Here is a 25,980-nt window from a genome sequence, read left to right on the forward strand (position 1 = left end):
CTGCGTATTACGCCACCTTGATTCGACACTCGTACTACTCCGGCTGCTCGACCGGTGGACGCCAAGGCCTAAAGGAGCTTCAAATCTCTCCGGACACATTTGATGGAGCTCTGATTGGCGCGCCCGCATGGTGGGTAAATCACCTTAACCTTTACATTCTCCGAGTTGGCCTGTACAATCTGCCACCGTCTGACCCCAAGCATCTTTCCCACGGCGATATCGCGCTTGTTGCAGGTGAAGTGCTTCGGCAATGTGACGGCGTCGACGGAGTCATTGACAACATTATCAGTGCTCCTGAGCTCTGCAAGTTGGATTATGATCGCCTTCTCTGCCGAACTGAGTCAAAAAAGCCCGACTGCCTGACAGCAGATCAGCTTCGAACAGTGAAAGACATTCATGCGGATTGGATCAATCCCGAAACAAAGTCGCTCCTTCACCCTGGCTTCTCTCTCTCCTCTGAGCCACAATGGCCTTGGGTCCTCCCTCCAAACAATATCCCTTCCCCTTATGGAACAGGTTACCAATCGCACTTCCTGCTTAACACCACAACCTGGTCACTCTCTCCCACTTCCCCAACGCCCGAAGCACTTATCACCCTGGCTGAGTCCCTCGACCCAGGCAATGCAACTGTCTCCCTGACAGCCCTCACTTCATCGTTGCGAACATTTGCCCGTCGTGGAGGTAAACTCCTGCTCTGGCACGGTCTAGCGGATGGTCTGATCCCTGCAAAGAGTACCCATCTCCTGTACAATCTTACTAGTTCCATGCTGGGGTCAGACCTGGTCCATTCTTTCATGCGTTTGTTCCTTATCCCTGGCCTGCAACATTGCTGGAACACCCCCGAGGAGTCAAACGCTCCTTGGGCAATTGGAGGAGCGTACCAAGCCGTCATGATGGGTACTAGTGAGTGGTCTGTCCCGGGGTTTGAGGGAGATAAGAGATTTGATGCGTTGGAGGGGTTGATCAAGTGGGTTGAGGAAGGGGAGTTGGTAGACAGTGTTGTTGCAACGACGTGGGATAGGCCTATGGATCCTAAATCGGGAGTCAAAAGGCAGCGGCCGATTTGTGCATGGCCTAGGAAAGCAGTTTGGGATGGGGTTGGCAAGGTTGATGAGTGGCAAAGTTGGAAGTGTATCTGTGAAGCTTGAAGTTTAGGGATATATATCGGTGATGCTCGATCCACTGCTAGTCCATACTTGGTTGTTTTGGGAAGTCAGTGAGGATTGGTGGTGATATATTTAGCGATTTCCTCAAACCCTATTGAGAATGCTGTAAAAACCTGTCCACAAACTTAGGTACTTTACCTTGTTAACAAAGTCAATGGCATTCTGACTCTGTGGCCCCTTAGTCGGGCCGCTTCGTTACTCACCAGATGTCCGGTGCTCAATAATTGTGTTGAAGACTTCGGTCACCCCTGTCTCGAAAGCCCATACCGGCAATTCTGTGTCTTCAACTTGACGACCTGCTGGAGGTCGTTCACTACAGGAAGGATTTCTCAAAATGCTATCTCATCCGGATCTCCCAAATATCATGGTTGCTAAACTCCTGTGGATCGATAACAATGTGCCTGATAACATGACATTCCATTTAGAGAGGAGTATGACAGGAACGAACAAAGAACCAGAGGTTTGAGGTCTTCCAATATGCACTTAGTACCTATCTGGCAGGCGGCCAGGCACATCTGAAATTGCTCTGGGTTCTCAAAGTGTGCCGTAAAGTGCAGCGCAGTTAAGGAAGCAGAGCACAGTCGGCTCATATTGAACGCCGCTTGGAGGAAAATTCATCTCTGGGTTCCACGAACGAACTACGGAAGGTATGGTGAAGGCGGTGGTTGAGTGTTCATGGCTTATGAAATGTGACAGAAGTTTAAGAGGTGAGTGATACCTAACTTTTCGACGATTTATTATATCGGTAATCTGGGCAGCCGTATACAACCAACACTGGCATTCAAATCACGGCTAATCAATGTACGCACCTTGCGAACGCGGCGCTGAGAGCGATTTTCCCGGTGTGGAGAACGATACCGGCCCCATGGCTCTGGTGGCTGGCTGGTTTGTACCCGGAGTACCTGTTTGACAGGGAGCGGGCACGGTGGAGAAGCCGGGTCGAGATATTACCGGCTAATCACCCTCTGCATGTAAGGCTTGCCCGACCCCCTTACCGCGGCTGGTCCCGTTTGCATCAGGCAGCTTCTGGCCTTGGGGCTAGGCCCCAGTGGGAGCCCAAACGCCTAGGCGTCAGGGCGTGGCTCGGCCTCCCTCTCGACGTCCCCAAGAGACGCCGAGCGCCTCCCCCAGATATGCGTGGATGGTGGCGGGCTAACAAGCCTGCGTCGGCCCTTTGGGATGGACACACAGCCAAGCCCTTCCTCGAAAGGTTCTCCCGGTAGTGTCTCTCCCGCTGGCTAGCGGAGGCTTCGGGCCATGGCGACTTCTCGGAATACCACGTGCGATTCAACCACCCCCGGGGGGCGTTAAAGGAGTGCCCCTGTGGCAAAGTAGTGTCTAGAGGCCACTTCTTCTCCTGCCCCCTCGCTACCTTTAACAACCCGCTCGCCGGCAGGCTGGACCCGAGGGCGTTCTGGACCTCTTTCCAACTATTCAAGTCCAGGGCCTCCCAGATCGAACTTTGGGGCCAAGCCTGGGATGCCGCCACGGGGCGCCTTATCTCAACGTTGAGACCCTTCACCTTCCCCTACATACACGACCCCAGTCCCACAGGGGCATCGACCCTGACACCGACTCCGACGAGTCGATGTCGGAGCTGGAGATCCACATCCCCGGGTTCGTACAAGTGTGAACTTCCCATTCAATCCAGAACACACAACCCCCTCTCGAGGTGTTCAAGAGCCAGTGTGATAAACAACCAGGACCCATAGGACTTTGCGGTTAATTCCCGAATGGACTTTGGTCGACCATCTTCGGAAACGAGTAGGATTGCGGCATTGCTTTTTGAATAATTCGCGATGTCTTTCTTTGTTGCCGCTGCGCTGATGCGATGACGAAAGTAAGCCATGACGCAACATAAAAGCGGCTTCTCAGGTTTCGGGGAAATCTCTGGAGCTAAGAAAGACCTTGGCAGAAAAGCTCAGAGAGAGTTTCTGGAGGAACATAAGAAGCGTCTCCCACGGAAGGGACTCTTCGATTCCATCAAGTATCCAATATCGGCTTTTTGAGATGGCAAGCTTCAATCTTATGATCCCGTTGAAGAACATCTTTCTCCTGATAGCGTTCCCATCTTCGTAGTCGTTGATGGACGCGCCATCCTCTTACATGATCAGAAGCAGTTCGAACACGGGAGGGTATATCAAAGCCATTTGGTATGCCAGAGATCTCAAAATCACTCGATCGTTTTGTGAGAGAGCTCTTGGTGCTGAAAGAAGTAATAGCAAGTGTTGCGCCCTTCAGCTTGAAGATGCCGGATTACAGATGCTGAGGCAACTGATTTGTCCATCCCCGGTTGCCAGTTGGAGATTCAGAAGCAAATGTCAAACTTGTCGTCTGAATCACGCCATCGCCGAAACATTTCCATATCGGTTAGCCACGTGCTTGATCAGAAGGACCATCGAGACTCTAGGTTGTGCAGTATGTCATCTTAGTAATGCATGATGGGTAAAACCGGCTCCAGAAATGCATCTTGCTAAATCACGGAAAAGAACTCCTTGGGGGTTTTTGGAAATGTTGAGTCCCAAGTCAAACGGTGTCAGCGATGTTTGCCAGAAACAATGGCATCATGTAGTCTATGGTGAGATCTGGTGACTACTTGGAATGGGATAAAAATTACATTGGTTAATCAGAACATCTCCAATAACCTTAATTAGAACGTTTCGTATAATGATACAGTTGGGATCTTCGACGCCCGTAAACTTGCAGATGTTTCGGTGGGCAGCATCGATAGGGTGCACCATCTCGTCTTTATAGCCTTCTATGTCATGAGGGCACAAGTTAAAGAAGGCTGTAAATCAATTGGTAGAAACGGGAAGCAGTAGGAATTGGACTCACCAAGGATTGCGAAATCTGGTTCAACAATCATGGAAGATAATAGGGGGCCAACCCGGGTTCTTGCAGTTTATTAGAGACCAAATGTACAAGTCATCGGAATAACGACGAAATTCATCATTATATCACCTCAGTGAACTCTGAGTTTGGGGTGATAGCATATGACGTAGCATCTTGGAGTGAGGATTGAAGCTATATTCAGGATTCGATTCAACGTCTTGGCTAGGTCGCTGTCATGATGAAGAGTTGCAAGAACATGCATTTGATGTGTTCAGCTAGTTTACGAGCTCGGGTCTCCTGTCGTGCCACCAATAGGTACGCCTGCTTCACTGTTAGTAACATTTGGAGCAACGGCGAAAAATGAGAGAAAACGGCAAAATATATCACCTTCATGACCCAATCTCCCAAGGAGTGTCCAATGAGAATGATTGATGTCTAGGAGAAAGTTTGCAACTCTTTAATTAGACCCAGGATAAGAAGAATCAGATTGAACATACCCGTTCGTTGTGGAGGTAGGAAGATGCTAGTAGCCAGGTAAATAGCCTCTGCCAAAGCCATGGAGGTTAGCTCGATTCTCTGTGCTAGCACTCCAGTCACTATTATATCCAAATGAGTGGATACGAGCGTTACGAAGCGGGGCTTCCTCCTACTTGAGCCAGTTATTTGGCCAGCACAATCGGGGATTTTGATCTTTGCACCATCCTTAAATTCAACACTAATCAGAGTGTTTGCATTCTAACTAACGGATCATAAGTGTAGGCAAAAACTCACTCTTTATGGACCCTCCTTTCATACCATGAAGAAGACCAGATCAATTAAGGGCTTTGATGGCGGATGTCAAAGTGTTAAGTCCAATGGCCCCGTTGTATTTGCATAATCGATTTTCTGACTCATATTATGACTTGCGAAAGCCAAAGTCTGTTATAATGCGCTTCCTTAGGGATTATTATGCTACCTAGAGCTGGATATCATCCAATGATGAGTTATCGAAGTGTAGTAAAAGAGAACTATATTCGACACCAGAAATGGAAGTCCCTGATGGTCAGAATGGTTCGTCCCGTAGTACTTGATGCTTAATGACGTCTCTTGCGTAGTAAACCTATGGTGATAAAACAGAAAACATGGAGATCAAAAGAAAAGAAGAAGCTGCTAGACCAGAAGCATTCACTTTTGGGGGCTCAATGGTCGACCCAAAAACACCCTGGAACCCCACTTTCAGAGGGGTCGATCCCGAAGTCCAACACATTCCAATAAGAACACTTCCTTCCGTCGATCTTCAATCGGATCATTGGAGTGTATATTAGGACGTTATTAGTGTTGTCTGGCTGATGGCTGTTGAGGATGACTCTCCAAGAAAAGGCTGAGCTTTGTTTGTACGCGACTGAGCTGAAGGGGCGATGAGCTAGCTGCCCTCAACTCCACAAAATTAGCAACACGTTTTTGTGTCAAACTTTGCGAACAGCACCGTCAACAAGGACGGTCGGAGCGTCAACGCCACGGAGCACAGAAAGCTCCTTCCTGCCGCACTTAAAAAGCGTGGCCACTCAAGTACCTCAGCGTATGCTAAGAAGTGTTACATCTTAATAGCAGAATATACCCGCAGCGTACTGGAATTCTTTGCCAAACCTGGTTCCTGCATACTAAGAAGAGGCCTGAAAAGGAGCTTGATGGCAGGGCTCTTGGGTGCGTAGGTACTGTGCATACAGAATCTGCTTGGCTTTCAAGACGACCTAAACACTCGGGACTCTTGGCCGTTGAGTGGGGACCTCTTTACAGACAATAAAGTGTTTGTGCTGGAGGTAGGCCAAACTTTCGTTTCAGGAGGCCTGACGAGCAGTTATCCTAGTGCCGTTTTATACAGATCTGTATTTATTATTAGCTAGGCACCCGGGGAGTTTACTAGGTATGCTTTAACGGACAGTAACCTACAGCGGCACGCTTTCTCTTGAGTTTGTTCCTATATATTACTGGAACTCAACAAAGTACCTAGAGAGACATACAGATTGGTGAATGCTGTTAACGAAGGTTGATCTACCTAGATACTCAGCAGGTTTCCGAAAATGGCCGCCCCGCTAATTATCAGCCTGTCAGCTGATGCGGTCTTCCACTCTCTAACACGTGCTAATCAATTTTGATGCCTACCTAGAAGTTGTTCAATGAAAGGTAAGCAATGATCGCGATGTACAGACTTTTATAGCCAAACTACGACATGTAAAACCGCAACATGTTCCTTTTGACACCTTGGGAGCTGTGATACTTTAGGGCAAATCTGACCATAACATCGGCGTTGGAATGTATAATGCTCGCAATGATCTGTAATCCCGCTCTGATTAGCGCCGGACAGTCTCCCCACTATTCGCATGTACTTATATTGCCTAGATCCGAAGCGCCGAGTCTTGATAAGCCTACTGATAAGATCATGTGCGTCCCTGGCTGTCTTATCAACCACCCGCAGCTCAGCTCCCACAGGATACAAAGGAAAATGCCTGGCATTTTTGCCACGTGACAGAGGGAAATGACAAATATATATCTGCCTGTATTGTCAATTGGAGTACCAAAATTCATGGAAATAAGCACTTGCGCTTTCAACAGAGTGATAATATGAACTGTGGATCCGGGAAAGGCTGTGAACATCCCGTACTGAAGTTGGTGTGGGATGGTGTGGCGGCAACAAGGAGTACGGCAGAGTGGAGACAGCGGTGAGCCCCTCAGTGGAGCCCACCACAATCCTGGGATCTTACTGCCCCGCACTCTTTTATGGGTGCTGGTTCGCGTCGCGTCAAAAATTTTCCCTTTCACACCCGCCACAAGATATCCAGTAACCTAGTAACCATCGACGTCGAGCCACCTCAATCTTAAACACCCCAGTGATTCGTTAGGTCAGACAAGATGCGTTACGTTCTCGTTACCGGCGGTGTCATTTCTGGTATTTCTGACCCTCTACAACCCGCGGCTCAAACAAGTTCGATGGCTGACCGTTCACAGGGGTTGGGAAGGGCATCATTGCCTCTTCCACGGGTTTGGTCTGTTGACCTCGATATTTACCTCGTTAGATGATGGTTCATCTAACCAGCGTGTTCAGCTCCTTAAAACCCTCGGTCTTCGCGTCAGCTGCATCAAGATTGATCCCTATGTATCAGTCGATGCAGGCTTGATGGCCCCCGCCGAGCACGGCGAGTGCTTCGTCCTGTGCTCCGGTTCGTGCAACTCATTGCGCTCGATGCGCTTCTCCATTGTCGCTCCTGTCTGACCTCGTTGCAGGCTCCGAGGTAGATCTTGATCTTGGCAACTATGAGCGCTACCTCTCTGTCCGCTTAACTGGTGAACACAACATCACCACAGGCAAGGTGTATCTCAATGTCATCGAAAAAGAACGTCGCGGTGACTACCTTGGAAAGACAGTTCAAATTGTGCCGCATGTTACAGATTCAATCAAGGATTGGATCCGTCGGGTCTCAAAAATCCCCGTCGATGGCACTGGCGAGGAGCCTCATGTCTGCATCGTCGAGCTTGGGTATGTTCTTATCTTTGGGTCCACTTGCACACGCACAACTAACGAAAGGTACAGAGGCACAATCGGCGATATTGAGAGTGTAAGTCACAAGACTTGATACTATCGCCCTTGATAGTCATGCTAACCCCGTCCTAGATGCCGTTCATCGAAGCTCTCACCCAACGTAGGTTTCTTCATATTCACCGTGTCGGAGTGAGTGAGGACTGACGATGCAAGTGCGCCACGAGGCTGGTCCCGGCAATTTCATGAACATCCATGTCTCCTACGTCCCGACTGTGCACGGAGAGCAGAAGACGAAGCCGACCCAGCATGCCGTTAAGTCGATTCGCAGCCACGGCCTGATCCCCGATGTTATCGCTTGTCGTTGCGAGCAGCCACTGTCTCCTGCCACTCTTGCCAAGCTTGCCCTGCATTGTCAGGTTGAGCCTGAGCAAGTGATTGTGGTTCGGGATATGCCAACTATTTATCAGGTTCCTTTGCTTCTGAGCGAACAAAAACTTATTCCTCTTTTGCGGTCCAAGCTGGCCTTGGACAAGATCGAGATCACGCCTGCCATGGAGGCACAAGGTACTGGGCTGTGGAATACCTGGAAGGATGTTGTGACTCCCACGTACCAGGAAGAGCTCAAGATTGCTTTGGTGGGCAAGTATGTCACTTGCCAGGACGCTTATCTTTCGGTCGTCAAAGCACTTGAGCACTCGGCAATGAGGATTCGCCGTAAGCTCCAGATCCTGTGGATTGATTCGGAGGATCTTGAGCCTACCAGCAAGGGTGGCCCTGCTCAAGCCAAATACCATAAGGCCTGGCACGAGGTTTCGACTGCGTCTGGCATCATTGTGCCTGGTGGTTTTGGTCACCGTGGCACAGAGGGAATGATGCGCGTTACCAAGTGGGCTCGTGAAAATGATGTCCCTTTCCTTGGTGTACGTTATCGCGTCCTCTGGCAGTTTTTTTCTTCTTGCTAACCAGAATTAGGTCTGCCTTGGTTTCCAGGTTGCTGCCATCCAGTACGCGCGCGATCTCTGTGGCCTTCCTGACGCCACGTCCGAAGAGTTCGACGCTCAAGCGAAGACTCATATCGTCGTTAACATGCCTGAGCTTGACAAGAAGAATATGGGTGGCACCATGCGTCTTGGTCTGAGAAAGACCGTTTTCCAGCCGAACACTGAGTGGTCCAAGGCTCGTGCCTTGTACGGGAATGTCGATGTGATTGAGGAACGTCATCGTCACCGTTACGAGATTAATCCCAAGTACGTTGACATGCTTGAGAAGGCTGGTCTTCATTTTGTCGGCAGGGATGAGACTGGTGAGCGCATGGAGGTCTTTGAGCTCAAGGATCATCCTTTCTTCATTGGTACTCAGTTTCACGCTGAATACCAATCTCAGGTTGTCAATCCTAGCGTAAGTTCTCCAGAGAGTACTGATGTGGCCCCTGGTTGACGTTGTGTACAGCGGCCCTACCTTGGTTTCGTGGCGGCCAGCGCTGGATGTTTAGATGCGGTGCTTCCTCAGGAGCCGGTCCAGCCCTTCAAGGCGCCAGTCATTGTTAACGGCACGGCGAACTGAATGGGCGGTGGAGGTCGATGTTTACTATATGTTGGTTACAGCTCCTTTTGAGTCGGCCGACATGGATGTTAAGCCACACTCTCAGGGGCCATGAGTTCGAAAGCGCCCATTTTATGGCGTAACCAGCATCACGGGTGTCGAGTCCCTACCCGGGTCCGGTTCGCATTAGATATGCAGCAATAGGCCCGGGTGACTAGGGGAGGAACATAGCGGCTGGTGATTTGGGTCAACCATTCGGCTTGTAGACAGGGTCAGAGGTTCTCGTCATTGCGCATTCAGTGGAGCAGACTGTCGACGTGATAGCCTCCTGCCCCATGATAATACCCAATTTAGTTTTGATCTCAAGTATTGGTTAGGGAGTAGATGGTGCTTCTAACAGGTCTGGCCTCTGCAGGACAGGGGGTTATGCTCTCGGTTGGAACATGATGATTGGTACAAGTTTTGGATAGACGGGGGGTTGTAGAGATATAGATACCCATAGATCAATAAAGTCCTTATATATGCAGACATACTCTCTCTCTCGATCTTTCATATATGTCACTTTTATCGCGCACGATCATGAAGAAAACCCGAACCACGAGGACACCTACTAACATACCGTATCCGGTGTAAGACCGTTCCTTGGTCGATCATCATCCCGCGTTTGAGGGAACTTGACTCTTCAACTGTGAAGGATATTGCCGCATTGTGTTTGTGTTCCCCTTTGGACTTATCAGGGTCGTATCGATCGCATCCAACTTTGATGACTGCGTTAAGGAAGCGGCCTTGAGTCGTTGACAGTGTCGAAGTTTCTCATGGACTCGTTAAATGAAACTGAATACGAAGTAGCGGGAAGCTAGTTACGTGGATCACTGCGCCGGTGCCGGCTTGACGTGTCGTTCTAATTGCTTTGCTCGGCGATCTAACATTAAATTGCTATTGGCTTGGTTAAGTGCCTCTGAGGTAGGTGCTGTACTGAAACTGGAGATCTTCGCCGTTAGAGTAGATGGCCTTTTTGTTGGACGCTCGGTGGAATGATCTTGAGTGGGAAGAGTTAAGGATAAAGATTGAGAAGCGACCTCTGGACGTAACTGTGCAACTTGGTACCGTGCGATGGATATTCATCGGCCAGGAGTTGAGGAAAGCATCTTTTGATGCAGGCAGAACGTCAACGATAAGTTTGGTTAGAAGCGAGAGACTATGTAGGAGCTTCATGCGATAATTCAGCAGACCCAGGCGATAACAACACCGTTTATTGATAACCCCGGCAAATGACTCCCACAAAAGGGCCAAGCGTCCTTATCGCAGACAGCAGTTGTCCACTGCCGTATCTCCCGTGAGGTTACTGATATTAGGTGGCAGCCTCGGTATCCGAACAAGGGAGGACTGGATGGTCAGCAGGCTCCCTGTGGGTTCCTTTGGGCGCAAAATTACGTTTTCATTTCAGTAATTTTCGTACTAGCCCCACGTCCTATGGTATTCCCTACCGTAACGATTAGTCTGATCTTCGTTGGGGTTTGTTGCGAGCAGCTCCTTGTGTGCGCGAGCATTGCATCAAAGTGTAGCATGAAAACACTTTATCTCCCGACAAAGGTCACTCTCTCGGAAGACTTACATGCAACATGCTGTTTCCTCAACTCCTCAACTCCTGTTCCTGTAGTCCACTGAGAGCGTTTGAGGAATCTGCAAGCACCTGTTAATTTCGTGAGACCCTTAGTGAACTATAATCTTCTTAAGTTACTGTACTATCCAAAAATCTGCCAGACAACAATGAACTCTAAATCTATTTCCAGAGGAGTTGTTGTAAATAAGGTCGCAGTCACCGGTTCAAGTATCGTAAGACATATGTCCCTCTAATCCCCTCAGAGATTTATTATTCCTCATATCTCATATTCTCAGGCAGCAACCATCTCCACTTTCTTTCCCCTCACACTCTTCCATTCAACAAACGCCGCTCCAAGAATGCTTGTTGCAGCTAATGCAGCAAACAGAACGGATGTCTGTGTTAATGCGTCATTAAACGCCTGCTTGACGCCAGGCAGGAACTCAGAAGGAACGACCTCCTTGACGTTGGTGGCGCCGACAGCAAGCACAAAATATGCATCCCCAAGCTCGGGCACGTACTTGGCCACGTAATGGACCAGCTTATTGGCAAAGATGTTTTGGGCTACAGATACGAAAAGAGCGCCGCCAAGGGTCTGCAAGAAGACAATGACCGCCGTTCCTGTCGGGATATCCAAGATAACCAGCACCGTCTGCACAGCCATCAGGGGTTGTTGGAAGCCGGCGCCGACACCGATACCGATGATGATTTGGTATCCAATCCATTCCGCGTCGCTGCTGTCAGGCTCGAGAAGAGTCGTTAATCCATAACCAATCGAGGCAACCACGCTAGCAGAGGAACATGAACGGAGTGTAGTACCCCCACATCGTAACAGTTGCCCCTACTACCACCGACATCAAGACAACGCCAACCAGCAGTAGGAGATTCATGATGCCAGACTTGACAGCACTGGCATCCTTGACAGTCTGAAACCATATTGGCAGGTAGTAAAGGGAACCTAGAAATGCACCGCCAATTGTTCCGGAAAAGAAACCTGAAGACTATACGCTGCGCTTGAGAAAAATCCGGGGAGGGACCGTCGCCTGGTCCATGCTCCACCACTGATCAATAATGAAGACGATGATAAAGATGCCGAACACGCAGAACAAGAGCATGATTCTCCAGTTATTCCAGTTGTACTCCGTCCCTCCCCACTGCAGTGCTAGCAGTGGATGATAATGGCTGGCATCAACACTACCATACCAAGCGGATCGAACTTCTTTACTTTCTTCTTCCAGGTTTGTCCTGCAGTGTCCGTTCCACGTCTCTTCGGATCCGGGAAGAACAGCCCGATGACAAGTATAGTGATGCCGCCGACAGGAAGGTTGATGTAGAAGCACCAACGCCACGTCACTCAATCAGTGAAAGCACCACCCATCAAGGGCCCAGAGATACTGGCTACGCCGTACATGCTGCTGATAGCTCCAGAGTAAACAGGTCTTTTGGCAAGTGGAACTGAGTAAGCGAGGATGGTGAGCGCCCCAGAGAAAATGCCAGCTGAACCGATGCCAGCGACGGCGCGACCTGCGATCAGGGTTACGCTGTTTTGGGCAACACCACAAATCAGAGAACCGACTTCAAAGAGAAAGATGGAGGAGAGGAAAACAAATTTGATGAAGACGTAAAGAGCCGGCCGAAAAGGAGTTGCGGAGCAGCGGTAGTAAGGAGGTAAGCTTTCAGGGCGTGTCAGCACCTTCAAGAGGGGTCCAAGATACTTCGACATCCGGCTTACCACTCGCGCACCACGCAACATCTGAAAGACTCTGAAATTGGTCTGTGATCTTAGGAAAGGCTGTCGCAATGATAGAGTTATCTGTGCAACAATAGGTCAGTAAATATCTCCCTGAATCCCAGGGGTTCCGCTCTTCAAGGGTGACCTACCCAACGCCAAGACAAACACACTCAGACACAACGCAAGGATAATCATGTACAATTTCGTCCCTTTTGGGTACTTCTGACCGTCGTCTCGTGTATCAACTTTATCGAGCTTTTTGCCGGAGGTGGGCTTCGCAATTGGTTGTCTAGTGAGTTCATCCTGCTTCTCATCTTGCACAGGCTTCTCAACAGCCTGTGTCACTCCCGTATCCATATTTGTTTGCTTGCCAGCTGAAGTCCTCTTTCCGTCGTCAGACTGACTGGCCGTATTGGGCGCAAGTGTCGGTTCTTCTGAGAGAGGTGGCATTGATGATCCAGGTTTTGGTTCATGTTGGAGATCGTTGAATAGTGTTTTTTGCACAACCCTCGAGCAAGTTTATTGAGGGTGTATCCCTGGCAAGTGTAACGTTGCTTGCTCTCTTGTATGTGAGTAAAGAAAAAGTAATGATACTGGGCAGTATTATGAATATTCAGATCATCATAGGCTTCAGCGGCAGAAGCACTCGTAGAGCGTCATCTTGGAGATATGATACCAATAAATATAGGCATCAATCCGACACGTACAATAGAAGGAACGGATATTCTCTCAATCTTAATGTCCGAGCCCCGAGCCGGCGACGTCCAAGCATTGGGCATATTCGCAGCGTTGTCGACCCGACGGTATGCTTGCCCACACGCCACCCTATGTAAATACATACATCATATCCACCACGTGGCTCAGAAGAGCCCAGCCAAGCCAATAAGGAAGCTTCCCTTATGAGGCCAAATCACCAATGTTAGTTATCAGACATTGCGGCATGGCTGAAAGGCGTCAAAAGACGCGTGGCATCAATATTCTTGGCGATCCGAGAGCTTGCATGTCTTCAAGAAATCCAGTAGTGTGCGAGCGGCTGATAAAAGATGTTTGAACCTGGGGGGTCAAACTCATGCTGTGCCCCTTTGCGAAAAAAGAGAAAAAAAGAGTTCACCGCGTCTCCATATAGTCGCACAATAATTGGCTGTGCCATGAAACTGCTCTGGTGAATAAAATGTGGCGCTACAAAAAGGAGGGTCCTCAGCCCGGCAAACAAGATCGATGACAGGCTTGTGGAAGCAACATTCCAGCCGCCTTATCGGGCAGGCCGATTGCTTCTTGAGATGGCTGGCCTAAAACTGTAACCCCTCTAATATACTTAATTATTCAGCGATTCGTCAAATTTACTGACCATATTTGTCATTGGCTCGATGAAGCCCTGGAAGGTCGCCGTTTGTCAGGGTGGACTGTTTCAGTCACAGCTTTGGTCACGTCCAACCCTAGGGCACTCTTCTTCGGAAACTGACCAGTCCTTGTCTTGCCCAAAACCAAGCTGCTTCTTTTGAGATCTTTCTACCACCGAGGTTGCATTCGATATCAATGCTTAACACCGCATCGGGCGAATCAACAAGCAGAATTGAAGCTGTCCGATCTATAAAAAAGTCTCCGAGCTGTTAGGTTCTCGATCTGTCATACTATTCATTGTCTGCACACCTACTGGGGCATGTAGTCTCCTGTCAAGTGCATACCCCGGTAGCTAGCTGTATTTCATTTCCAGACCGCTCGCTTTGCCTGAGATCAAGTCCAGTTTGCTCTCGTGAGGACATGGGTCGATCATAGAGATGAGCAGTGGGACGGAGGTTCTAATGGACTCGTTTATTGCAGAAGTTTTTAAAGAGAAGACTTCAAAGCACCATGGTTGGAATAATTACTAATAGACAAAAACCTTCATTTTTCAGCTTTTTAAATATATGCTGTGCCTCCTTACAAGAGTGTCTCGAGGGAAGCTAGAATGCCTATGAGTCGCAACGAACATGACACTAACCACTGGAAAAGCTAAGATACCAAGATACTTTAAGACAGCAGCTATGGTCAAGGTCAACCAATTGAACTTCTAGCCCCCAATATTCTCTTCTAAGTCATCAGTTTGCTAATACCATATCTCTCTCGACAAACCCTGAGCCACTAACAGCAAGGCGGGCTTCAGTTTTGCATAACGCTGACGAAGCTGATGGAACTGTAGTGTCCGGTTACTGGATACTCTCCTCAACACTCGTCGTTTCTGCAAAACCGCCAACCTGCACCTGGGGACTGGTCCGACGAGGCTCATCCTCCTCGTCAATCACCCTCGCTGACGCAGGTGTAAAGTTCCTGGGGCGCTTCGAAACGGATGTTGGAACATTCGCGTGCACGGTGCTAGTGCTGGACGTACCGCTGGTCAAATTGATTACCGACTCGTTTGCGGCATTGCTCGTCGGGGCAGGAGGTTCAACTTGAACATCCGTCACCGCAGCAGCAGCAGCAGCAGTAGTAGTAGCAGTAGTATCAGTGGACTGCTCGGTGCCACTAGGGTTGGTTGAACCTTGGCTGAGAATAGCGGAGCCAAACGTTGCTACCAAGGGGTTGTTCACAGATCGTTGGTTAGCAGCAAAAAGCGGGGTTACAGACGCGCTAACACCGTTGTTAACAGAAGCCTCGATTGGCAGATTGTTCATGCCAAAAAGTGCCTGCGAAAGTCTACGGGCCTCCATTGACGACGAGGTTGACGGCATCTGGGCGGATGTGCCTTGGCCAAGAGACACCTGTCGGCCTTCCTTGCGTGACAATCCATCTGAATGTGGCATAGGAAAGTTGCGTTGCGAAATTGCGGAGGTGGGTGCTTGGTTGAGGAGAGATTGCGAAAGGGCTGATTCGAGGTCGGCGGTGAGTTCAGATGGAATGGGATGGGCAAACTGCGCGCCAGGATTTGGTCCCTCTCCTCCTTCTGTCGGAGTATTCTGTGGCGCTTTTAGCCTCAAAGGATCATCCTCAAGACTGCTTCCTGAGATTTGCATTGGGTCACCCCCTTGAGATGGACAGTCGGCCATGATGGTGTCGCTCTTGTGGAAGTTCCGTGGATTGATAGGCCAGGTCGTTCTTCCATCCCAAAAGTCTCCCGCTTGGACATTTGTGATGGAGCTCATCCAGTCGCGGTAGGTGGGTTCCGCAAACGGATCATGAGGCGAGAAGATATTCGGCACCGATGGGTTACTAGCGCTGAAATGAGGCACCTTAAAACCGGGCGGATTGAGTAGTCCAGCAGGGTTGGATTGGTGATGAAAGATACTGCCCGGAATAACAGTGCTCGGAAAACCGTGGTTCCTAATGCCTTTGAGGAGCAAACTCCTCTTCCCAGGAGAGTGAGCATGAGACTCTGCTCCATCACCAGGGAAGTAAGTTGGCACGGAGACGGCGGGATTGGGGGTTGGACGGCGCCACATGCCAGGATTTGGCCACGCAATCCCGCTGTTTTCAAGAATTTCTTGAGCACCTATTAGCCTTCCTGAGGTCGTCAAAAGGACTTACGGAATCTTACCCAGGGGGGCATGTTGGAAGGAGAAAGTGACAATGTTCTTGACTCGTTCGATGGGAACTGTGAGCGAGTCCCGTGGGAAACCTTCGCTAATGATCACCTTGATGCGGCCCAAGTCATCACCAGGGTGCCAATGGTTTTGGCGGAGAATCTCTTGTCGGAAAGCAGGAAACGTAAGTCGCTCGAGCTCCCCCGTCTTTGTAAACTCTGGTATGGGTAAGTTAGGGTGTCCTGTTTGTAACTGCTCCAGATTCACAACTAACCGAAGGTGCTGGTAATGAGATGGGGACCGTTAACATCTCGATCCAAGATAGCAGACCTATGGATATGATTAGTCAACCGATGTCAGAGCATCATGGAGGTAAATGACGTACGCGACCAAACGACCATCAAGGGTCACGCGAGCTTCAAACTTAACCAAGTCTGGATTTTTGCTGTATGTACGCGCGAACTGGCTGATCTCGGGGCGGCGCCAGCAATGGATGGACACCTGAAACGGGGTTCCAGGTGGCAGGCTCGGCACGAAGCAGGTCATGACCGGGCTTCCAACGGCACCATGGAGATGTGCCAGTTCAATATCTGGGACGACATGACAGGCAACTTTGAACTCCTTAAACGGAATCTTGGAGTCGCGTCCCGTAGGGAAGAGAATAACATCCCAGTCGTCGTAGCGCATGGCTGAAGCAGAACTGAAGGCACAAGCGTGAGAGACGGCGATAAGAATGGACCAATGAAACGGGGATTTGAACGTGACAACAAGCGTAGACCAAAGAAACACGACGAGATGGGGCAAGATGGGCGCCCAAAAAATCCAAAAGGTAGAGAGGTTTGAAGAGCCCGGTTCAAGGTAATGTTATGAACCACATTTTCTCTCCTCGGAGAATAGCACCAGGCTGCCAAAGCGGGGATGCCGATAGTGGGAGTCCGGACTGGAGACTCTGACGACCAGGACTGGTGTGGAGGAGTATTTCTCAGACCAGCCCTTTCCCTAGGAACTGAAGGAAGCTGCTTGAAAAGGAGACAAGTTCCGGTTTCTCGAAATATGCGGAGGGGTGTGTGTGGTTTTGATTGGCTTCAGCGGGCCTTCTGCCTGCCAACAGTCTTGCATAGGAGAGTCAGGTGGGCGAAGAGGTGTTCTATCGGGGTAGCTGCTTGGGGAGTCTCAGGATCGAAAGATAAGCGGAGCCATGGGGGCGACTTCCTTAATGACACCGGTCTTCTCCATGAACCTTCAGGATCTAGAGCGCCGCGTGGCAGCGGTGGAGTCTGGACGACCTGATCCTGGGGAAACTACTGATCATTCATTCTTTCACGGCTTGCATCACGTAACGAACTTAGACAACTCACGACGTGGACTTGTCCTGGAGGGCAACTGGGCTGGAAATAAGCTTCGATGCTGGCAGACAGTACAGGGACACCATCCACATGATCTCATCATCGAGACACAAGAAACTGTATTTGGGCATGTCAGTTGGATGAGGCAATACACAATGTTTCTCTCTATCAAATCTACGGGTCCGGGTCACCCTCCATTCGCGCCTGTGCAGCGACATTAGCAATCCATGCTTTAGATGGAGCAACAACAAGGCTCTACTTGCCCTCACGGCGCCGGCGCCACCTAGCTCTCTCTCCAGACCGCCCTCAAACTCGCGAGGATAGCTGACACGGTCGGGGTACGTCAGCTTGACGACGTAGCACAGGCCCAAGAAGGACGCAATGAAAAGGCCGATCTGGAAGAGGCCCTTGCCAGGAGTGATCCATGTGTACTCGTAGGGCGAAAACATGCCGAGGATATCGTGGTCTTCATGGACGGGCTCGCCAAAGTTCCTCCGCTCCTGCTTGTCCCACCAGTCGGCATGGGGGTCGCGGAACTGGCGCTTGATGCGGGGAGGGTTGATGTAGCCGCCGTTCTGCGCGAAATTGTCAGCTCAGGGTGCTCTGCCGCTCGCTCCCAGAACACCTCAACGCACCATGTCGGGGTCCTCCTTGTCTGTGAGAGTCGGATAGTCGGAGTCGGGGTACTTCTCGTCGATCTTGCTCCTGCCGACCATGGCCTCGGGCAGGAATGTTCTTTGCTGGATCAGAGGGAGACGCCGCGCCGCGGGGAGCACCGGCGAGCGCAAGGGCGCCACCGCCCGCACGAGTCTGCGCGACAGCATCTGCACAGATGTTAGCAACAAGTTCCAGCGACGTAAATTGAGAGAGCGCGTGCCTTGGCGGTGGTGTGTAATGCCACAATGGGGGAGCAGCCGTGAAGCCGTGGGAAAGCAGTCTGACGATGCTGCGGGCTATGATCAATGATCCACAGCTTCGCGAGCTTAGAGGTTTGGGGTCCCCGCAATCGTGGGACATCCGCCCCGCTGATTGGCTGCAGCTGCTCGGTTAATTGCATGCCAGCGTTGCTGCCAAGCGGTGCTCAGCCAGTTCCGGGTGGCTCCACTGGACAGCTATCTTAACGCCTCAGGCATCAACCGCGAGCGCGGTTCAGGTCGCCGCGGCATTCGCCTTCAGGCTGACGATGGGGTCTGAATTTTTTGTCAGTTGGCAAAGTTTTGCAGACAAGTCTTAATTTCAGCACAAAACGCGCTGCAGCCGGCCACCGAGACGGCTGGACATGTCCAAATTTTGGAAGGACAATCCTTGAGTTTCTGGCATTCTTCTGACCTTTTTTTCATGCTGCCAGATGCCAGATTCGTCGAGATCTCGGCCGTCTCTGCCTCGCCGTCTCCCCCGTGACTATGACAGAGATCGCGTCGCCCAGCCCAACACACGCACACCCGCCTCCAGCTCCCGCTCCTGGCGACCATGACGACAAACACCCCAACACAACATCATCCACTACGCCCCCCCGTTCTCGAGAATCCGTCGGCCCCGATCAGCTACCATCTGCGCACACGACTAATGGAGTTAACGGCGACGCCAAAAATGAAAGCGGCGGCACGACGGAGGAGCAGCCACAGAACAGCGTCGAAGCCCCACACGCGGACTCTGGCGATGGCACTGGTCGCAACGGTGCCCGCACCGCGAGCGAGGTAGCCGACGCACAGGAGGGGCCGCCTCCAAAACGGCGTCGGGTCCGCGACGCGACGCCGAGTAGGCCCTCGCGCCGTCACAAACCCGATTCGCCGCCATGGAAGAAGGTCGAAGCCGATGGACCGTCGACCTTCATCACCGAAGACGGCCGCCGCAAGTCTGGCCGCCTGAACGCCGTACCCCTCGAGCTGCGAGAGAGCGACAAGCGCATAACGCGTGGAGTATTCCACAGTCAGCAACCGAATTCGTCCAAGGCGACGCACGCCACGGCCAATGGCCACGCCCCGAACCATCCCTCAACCCCCGCATCGGCGTCTCACAAGCGGGCGGCGACGTCCTCGAGCAAACAGGGCTCGTCCAAGGCTCCGGCCCCGACCTCGGCCTCGCGCAGGCCTGCCACTGCACAGGACTCGAAGTCTAGCAATCGCAATCGGCGACGATCACCCTCTCCCAAGCCATCCCCCAAGCGGCATGCCACCACTGCAAAACAGCCCGCCATGGGTACGCGTCGTTCGGCGCGTCATCTGCGAGATACCGAAGACGATGCTGATGAGATCACGGCACGCAGCACTACCCGGATCAAGCTTAGGGTGCGACCGCCGTTGACCGAGCTGCCACTCGTGCATCGCGACCAGGCCTTTGTGCGTCCCAAGATTGGCCCCACCTTCGCTGAATGGTTCGAGAAAGCTGCCGATATCCCTGTCGAACAAGGTGGCTTGTATGTGCCTTCAGAAGATGGTCCAAAGTACACGGATGAAATGGCAAGGGAGGATGCTAAGATCATTCTGCGCGTCGAAAAGGAGGTGGAGCCTGGCGGGATCCTGGCTCCGGACAGATGCTCTATATTCGAGCCTGAGCCCCCAGAGGAGCCCCCGCGACAGTGGGCACACATGGATCATCTGGTTAAGCAGATGGCCAACTTCCGCCGGCTCATGCTACAGGAGCAACAGCGTCATCGTGCGATTGCGAAGCGTTTGGCGATTGCTTGCGAAGCAGAATGGAAACGACGGAATCCACAACCGAAGACAGCCGAGGAGATCGAGCAAGAAGAGATCGAGAAGAGTAAGGCCAAATTGCGGCAGGTGATGAAGACATTGGTAGGGACGTGGGAAAACGTGAGGGCGGAAGTCAATCGTCGTCGGTTGGCAGAATGGGAGGCGGAGGAGCAGCGTCGGGTCAAGGCAGCCCTTAACGAGGCTGTCAATCTGTCTGAGCAGAAACTTCAAGCCAGACAGGCGCACTTCGATGCTTTCGAGCCGTCCGAGGAAGAAATGGAGGATGAACACGAGGAGGATCTGCTGACTGATTCCGCAGAAGAAGAGGGTTCGGATGGAGATAGTGAGGCTTCCGAGGATGTTTCCGAATCCGAATCCGACATGATGTCTTCCTCGGAAGATGAGGAGGAAGAGGAAGACTCTGTAATATCAGACGAAAACCTTACACAAGAAGAATTGAGAGCAAAATACGCCAATCTTCCCGACCTCAATAATTCTACCGATTCTAATGCCGAATCTGAAGCACCCCCTGATACCCCTGCTGCCGACAATCCAGACAATGAGGACGAGACCAGCGACGAGTCGATCGACATGGATGATGACCTCGGATCAACCATGGATGAGGAAGAGGACGAAGACGACGAGTCTGACGAGGAAGATGAGGAAGAGGAGAGTGAGGAAGAAGAGTCTGACGACGAGCCCTCCGGGTTGCTCGGACTTTTCTTCAACAAGGCGGAGCTGAAAAGGCTCAAGGAGGAGGCTGCTAAAGAGGAGGCGACCGAGGAAGTGGTGCCCGATGAACAAAGGTCCCAAGAACAAGAAAGCCATGGCCCAGTGGATGTTGAAATGGTTGACGTTGATGCAGTGACCGTTGCAGAGCCCATATCAAAGGCCGCAGCGTCGACAGACAGCATGGTTGGTGCCGATGAGCAAAATGCTGCCTTGACCCAAGTTTCGAAAGCGTCAATGGCAGATAACACAGCCAAGCCTTCCCGAGAAATTCGGGAAGAGCAATCCGACAACGCGGCATTGGTTTTTGGGGAGCGGTCCGAACCCAAGCAAGAGCCTTTGGACGACGTCGATATGATCGATCTTCCCGAGGCTGAGGGCCCTGATGCTGCCGCCTCGACACTTGAAACCAATTTGCCTCCAACTACGCAACACCCAACTCCGGAAACCGAGCCAGTCACTACTATTCACAGTCCGTCGAGAAGCCAATCACCCCGCCCATCGGATGACACCAAGCCCACGGACATCGAGACGCCGGCGTCAACGGCTCTTGTCAACCAGCCGAAGCCGAATAGTCGGTCGGCTTCCCCCCAGCCAGCACCTCCAAGAACTGAGATCCCTTTTCTTTTGCGCGGCACGCTGCGTGAGTATCAGCATCATGGTCTGGACTGGCTCGCGAGTCTGTACGCGAATAGAACAAACGGCATTCTTGCCGACGAAATGGGTCTTGGCAAAACAATCCAGACTATTGCCCTCTTGGCACACCTGGCATGCCATCATGAAGTATGGGGACCACATCTTATCATAGTGCCGACCAGTGTCATGTTGAACTGGGAGATGGAGTTCAAGAAGTGGTGTCCAGGATTCAAGATTCTCACCTACTATGGCAACCAAGAGGAGCGGAAGAGGAAGCGTCAAGGTTGGACCAATGATGATGTTTGGAACGTCTGCATCACCTCTTACCAAATGGTACTCCAGGACCAGCAAGTCTTCCGGCGACGTCGGTGGCATTACATGATCCTTGATGAGGCTCACAACATCAAGAATTTCAAGTCGCAAAGGTGGCAAACCCTATTAGGGTTCAACACTCATTCACGCCTGCTGTTGACTGGCACTCCTCTACAAAACAACCTTACAGAATTATGGTCGCTCCTCTACTTTTTGGCTCCACCGGAAAATGGGGAGGGCGGTTTCGTTGATCTTCAAGAATTCCACAACTGGTTTTCCAGACCCGAATCTCAGATTCTTGAGAGCGGGCGAGATCAATTGGATGACGAGGCCCGCGCCATCATCGCGAAGTTGCACAAGGTCCTCCGGCCCTATCTTCTCCGTAGGTTGAAGTCGGATGTCGAGAAACAAATGCCAGCCAAGTACGAGCACATCGAGTTTTGCCGTTTGTCCAAACGACAGCGAGAACTGTACGATGGGTTCCTGTCTCGTGCCGATACACGAGCAACTTTGGCATCTGGCAACTACATGTCCATCATTAACTGCCTGATGCAGTTAAGGAAGGTGTGCAATCACCCAGACCTCTTCGTCGATCGGCCGATCATGACCTCTTTCCGCATGTCGCGGTCCGTCGCTGCGGACTATGAGTACAAGGAGCAAATCGTGCAGAAGCGGCTGCTTGTCGAACATCCGATGAAGCGTGTCAGTCTCAGCTTCCTGAACATGATCCCGACTATATACGAGACCATGTCGAAGCAAGATGCCGACCGCATCTCCCAGCTCAGTAGCCATCGCATCCTTCTTGATCTCAGGGACGCACAAGCGGTACGAGCGAACAATGCATCCCGCCAATTGGATCCCACAACTGTCCAGTCCAATCTTGTGTACCTCGAGAGTGTTGCACGCTGGAGCCGCTTTGAGGAACTACAACACTGTGTTTATGTTAATGCTCTTCGGCGCCAACAGCGACCGATCTATGGCAAGCGCCTGATCGAAATGCTGACTCTGAACACGCACCTTAGACCATTCAAGCCCAGACCCAAAGTTCCGGCAAAGGTCATGAGTTGGTTTGAAGAGGACTCGTGGCTGCTGCGCAACGCGATCCCCACGCTCCAGCAACGAGCAGATTCCATGGAAATGACTATCACTAAGTTCGCCTGTGTCACTCCGGCTGTGGTGACGGGCGACATGACTCGAATCCTGCTGGGCAGAGAGGGTGTTGAGGCGTTCACGGAGCTCGACTTAAAGCTTTCAGCTCCAATCAAGTACGCGCCGTACATGCCGCCTGAGCGCCCCCCGGACCCGTGGCACGAAGCACGCATGCGCTTAACAATTCAGTTCCCTGACAAGCGCCTGCTTCAATACGATTGCGGCAAGCTGCAAGTGCTTGACAAGCTCCTCCGCAAGCTACAAGCCGAAGGCCACCGCGCCCTCATCTTTACTCAAATGACCAAGGTCCTCGACATTTTGGAGCAGTTTCTCAACATCCATGGACACAAGTACCTCAGGCTTGATGGCGCCACCAAGGTCGAGCAGCGCCAGATCCTCACCGACCGTTTCAACAATGACCCCCGCATTCTCTGCTTCATCCTGTCCACCCGTTCCGGTGGTCTAGGCATCAACCTTACTGGTGCCGACACGGTCATTTTTTACGACCAGGATTGGAATCCTGCGATGGATAAGCAGTGCCAGGACCGCTGCCACCGGATTGGCCAGACACGTGATGTGCACATCTACCGACTTGTCAGCGAGCACACCATTGAGGCCAATATCCTCCGCAAAGCGTCCCAAAAGCAGATGCTTGACGATGTCGTCATCCAGGAGGGCGAATTCACAACAGACTACTTTCGGAAACTGGCCGTCCGCGATGTCATCGGGTCCAATGGCGAGGTCATGCAGAATGAGGATGACGTTGCTGCGAATGCGGCCATGGACCGTGTCTTGGGAGGTGTGGAGAACACCAACCTGCGCAATGTTAGTCGCGTACTGGAACAGGCGGAAGACAAGGAAGACGTTGCGGCCGCGAGAGTAGCCGAAAAGGAGATTCAGCAGGATGATGTTGACTTCTTGGAGGCATCGACTGCTGGCGTGGGCACATCCCGTGAGGGGACCAATGAGCCTGGGCAGTTGCACAAGGCTGCGCAAGAAGAAGGAGAGAGCGAGGTCGAGTACAACGCTTGGGGTAGCCGCATGGGCACCATTGACGACTACATGCTCAAGTTCATGACGGCACAGCTGGAGGGCACGCCGCTGGATCTGCCTAAGGATAAAAAGAAGGGCAAGAAGAAGGGTAAAGATACCAGAAAGAGGTAGTAGTGTATTTAATGTCTTATTGCATGTAGCTGGTAGTGGGCAAAGTTTGATCAGGGTCAGGAGTCATGAATTGGAATGGTCGGCAGTTGGAGGTTTCTGGGATCGTTTGTCGGCTCAGTTGTATTATACATCATTCTCCTCGTGTTTTATTCTCCGAGGGTTGCATCGGAGGTGATAGTTTGCCCACGGATTGTCAGAACTAGACGTGATGACGGATAATAGCTGTTTGCAGCAGCTTTCATGTCAGATACCATTCTGTTTGAAAAGAAAATTCCATCATAGCTCTGCATGGTCTTCAATCTTAATCCTTCTTACCACCGTACTTGCAACCGCGTAGATAACCGCGCTCGCGAGAAATGGCAGCCCGAGCCCTGTCCCGCCTGCCCCTAGGCCAGTTACCCAAAGAGTTGGCATGATCATTGCCCCAAGCAAGCTTCCTGCCGTCCGGATGAGCATCACTATCGAAAACAGCTGAGCACCATGCCTTTCACTCTCTTGTCTCCCAGCACCAGTTACCGATGGGTCTTCACGACCATCGAATTCCTCTTCACCGTCAGCATCAGCACCTTGAGCGGGAACAACAATTGGCGCGATGCTGAGTGAGCGCAACAGAGAGTATGTAAAGACGGGGAGGGCACTTCCAAGTGCGTACAACAGCAATGATGCCAACAGAAACACGATTCCAGGGGAGAAGGCGATCGCAAGGGCACCAAGAACAGACACCACCAAGCAGAGGTGCGCATTCTTCAGAGTGAGTTTGTCCTGACCGCTCTGCTCTTCGTCATGACTATTCCTTGACATTATTTGATGCGTGTGGAGATAATTCTGACGCTGTCGTTTCAGCAACCTTGGCACCACAAGCGTCAAGTAGACGAAGTTGAACATCGCTTTGATGGAAAGGAGATATCCGACTGAAGCGAAGCGCCAGTGGTACCGGTTGGAGATGTACAGTGGAAGGAGCTTGGTGTCAGAGCTAGCCAGGGAGGCCAGGAAAAAAACGGCTAGGAGGAGCAGAAAGTTTCGAGTCGGGGAGTTTAGTATAGTGAGAGTTGTTTGTAGACGGGCAGTTATCGTGGATTTGAGGTCTGTTTGTCTCAAGCTGAAAGTGCTAAAAAGCAGAGGAGTGCTACTACCGTCAGCATCACTGTCGTTTGGAGATCTCTTCCGGTGGTACAGTGCTGATTGTGGGAGAAATCGAGCAACAGGTAAGGCCAGAACAATAAGGATGATACCAATCCAAAGAGGGAGCCACAACAATAGAGCCATAGTTGCTGACGCGAGTGCCGGTCCCAGCTGGAGGGAGAAAATGGCAGTCACGGCGTTAACATAACCAAAGAATGTTGCCCTGCTGAGAATCAGTAAATGACCATGGAATGCCGGCAAGCAATCTAGTTACCTTAGGACATGGTCGTCTATCAAGTCCGACACAAGAGAGTACATAATTGCATTAAACACGCAGTCTCCCCCAAGAAACGATAGAGCGGTAGCGGCAAGTATGGAGCGAGTTGGTAGTATTTTATCAAAATACCCAACAGCAAATGTCCATGCCAGCACGAACAACCGTGGGACCAGGTTCAAGGACAAAACGAATTGATGGCCTCGATGTTCAGCCAGCGAAATAAGCGGTATCGTCATGACGAAATCTACTCTTATTATTCAGCACATTGGTCTCTACCAGACTGGATGAGACATGTGGTTCCTCACCCCCAGCAACCCACAACGTCTCCATCCCACCTTGTATCTTCCCGAGGGGCATCTGGACCGCATCGATCTTGCACAACTTTTCAGGCACCGTGCCATCGGGACGCAACGCTGATGGTTCATGTGCGGCATAGTGGTCATGACAGAGACGGCTTTCTATGACACGGCTCACAGGTAGCTGGTACAAGCTCCAGGCGAGGTTGACCAATGCGATCAGAAGCAAGATTGGCCCAATAGCTCGGCGGGTTAGTGGACGTCGTGCTCTGTGTGGTGTATGCCCTGTGGGACTTTGATGTGTATGGCTGTCGGTCATCGGAGTTCTGGAATACAACATTCAGAGAGTCGACTAAGGAAGCCGAGT

General features: G+C 51.4%; 5 protein-coding genes across 5 annotated transcripts; 3 read left to right on the forward strand and 2 right to left on the reverse strand.

The window, feature by feature from the left end:
- Nucleotides 1–6,887: 6,887 nt before the first annotated feature.
- On the forward strand, nucleotides 6,888–9,078 carry CTHT_0000390 (uncharacterized protein; the record flags this gene model as incomplete). The annotated part of the gene is made up of 9 exons (XM_006690531.1): nucleotides 6,888–6,924; nucleotides 6,984–7,021; nucleotides 7,081–7,195; nucleotides 7,260–7,512; nucleotides 7,567–7,591; nucleotides 7,648–7,675; nucleotides 7,729–8,435; nucleotides 8,488–8,913; nucleotides 8,965–9,078. 9 exons carry the CDS (start codon nucleotides 6,888–6,890, stop codon nucleotides 9,076–9,078), a joined length of 1,743 nt encoding a protein of 580 aa, XP_006690594.1.
- A 1,874-nt stretch (nucleotides 9,079–10,952) lies between these two features.
- Nucleotides 10,953–12,842, reverse strand: CTHT_0000400 (uncharacterized protein; the record flags this gene model as incomplete). The annotated part of the gene is made up of 5 exons (XM_006690532.1): nucleotides 10,953–11,448; nucleotides 11,720–11,822; nucleotides 12,056–12,333; nucleotides 12,404–12,473; nucleotides 12,542–12,842. The coding sequence occupies 5 exons, from the start codon at nucleotides 12,840–12,842 to the stop codon at nucleotides 10,953–10,955; spliced, it is 1,248 nt and encodes a 415-aa protein (XP_006690595.1).
- A 1,736-nt stretch (nucleotides 12,843–14,578) lies between these two features.
- On the reverse strand, nucleotides 14,579–18,059 carry CTHT_0000410 (NADH dehydrogenase (ubiquinone)-like protein; the record flags this gene model as incomplete). Its single annotated transcript, XM_006690533.1, has 8 exons — nucleotides 14,579–15,833; nucleotides 15,894–16,107; nucleotides 16,164–16,219; nucleotides 16,275–16,589; nucleotides 17,248–17,352; nucleotides 17,414–17,439; nucleotides 17,505–17,810; nucleotides 17,871–18,059. 8 exons carry the CDS (start codon nucleotides 18,057–18,059, stop codon nucleotides 14,579–14,581), a joined length of 2,466 nt encoding a protein of 821 aa, XP_006690596.1.
- Nucleotides 18,060–18,638: 579 nt separating this feature from the next.
- CTHT_0000420 (uncharacterized protein) lies at nucleotides 18,639–23,918 on the forward strand (the record flags this gene model as incomplete). The annotated part of the gene is made up of 1 exon (XM_006690534.1): nucleotides 18,639–23,918. One exon carries the CDS (start codon nucleotides 18,639–18,641, stop codon nucleotides 23,916–23,918), a length of 5,280 nt encoding a protein of 1,759 aa, XP_006690597.1.
- Nucleotides 23,919–24,398: 480 nt separating this feature from the next.
- On the forward strand, nucleotides 24,399–24,716 carry CTHT_0000430 (uncharacterized protein; the record flags this gene model as incomplete). Its single annotated transcript, XM_006690535.1, has 2 exons — nucleotides 24,399–24,517; nucleotides 24,605–24,716. The coding sequence occupies 2 exons, from the start codon at nucleotides 24,399–24,401 to the stop codon at nucleotides 24,714–24,716; spliced, it is 231 nt and encodes a 76-aa protein (XP_006690598.1).
- Nucleotides 24,717–25,980: the final 1,264 nt, after the last annotated feature.

This window comes from Thermochaetoides thermophila (genome assembly GCF_000221225.1).
Source record: "Thermochaetoides thermophila DSM 1495 unplaced genomic scaffold scf7180000011801, whole genome shotgun sequence".
Classification (NCBI taxonomy): domain Eukaryota; kingdom Fungi; phylum Ascomycota; class Sordariomycetes; order Sordariales; family Chaetomiaceae; genus Thermochaetoides; species Thermochaetoides thermophila.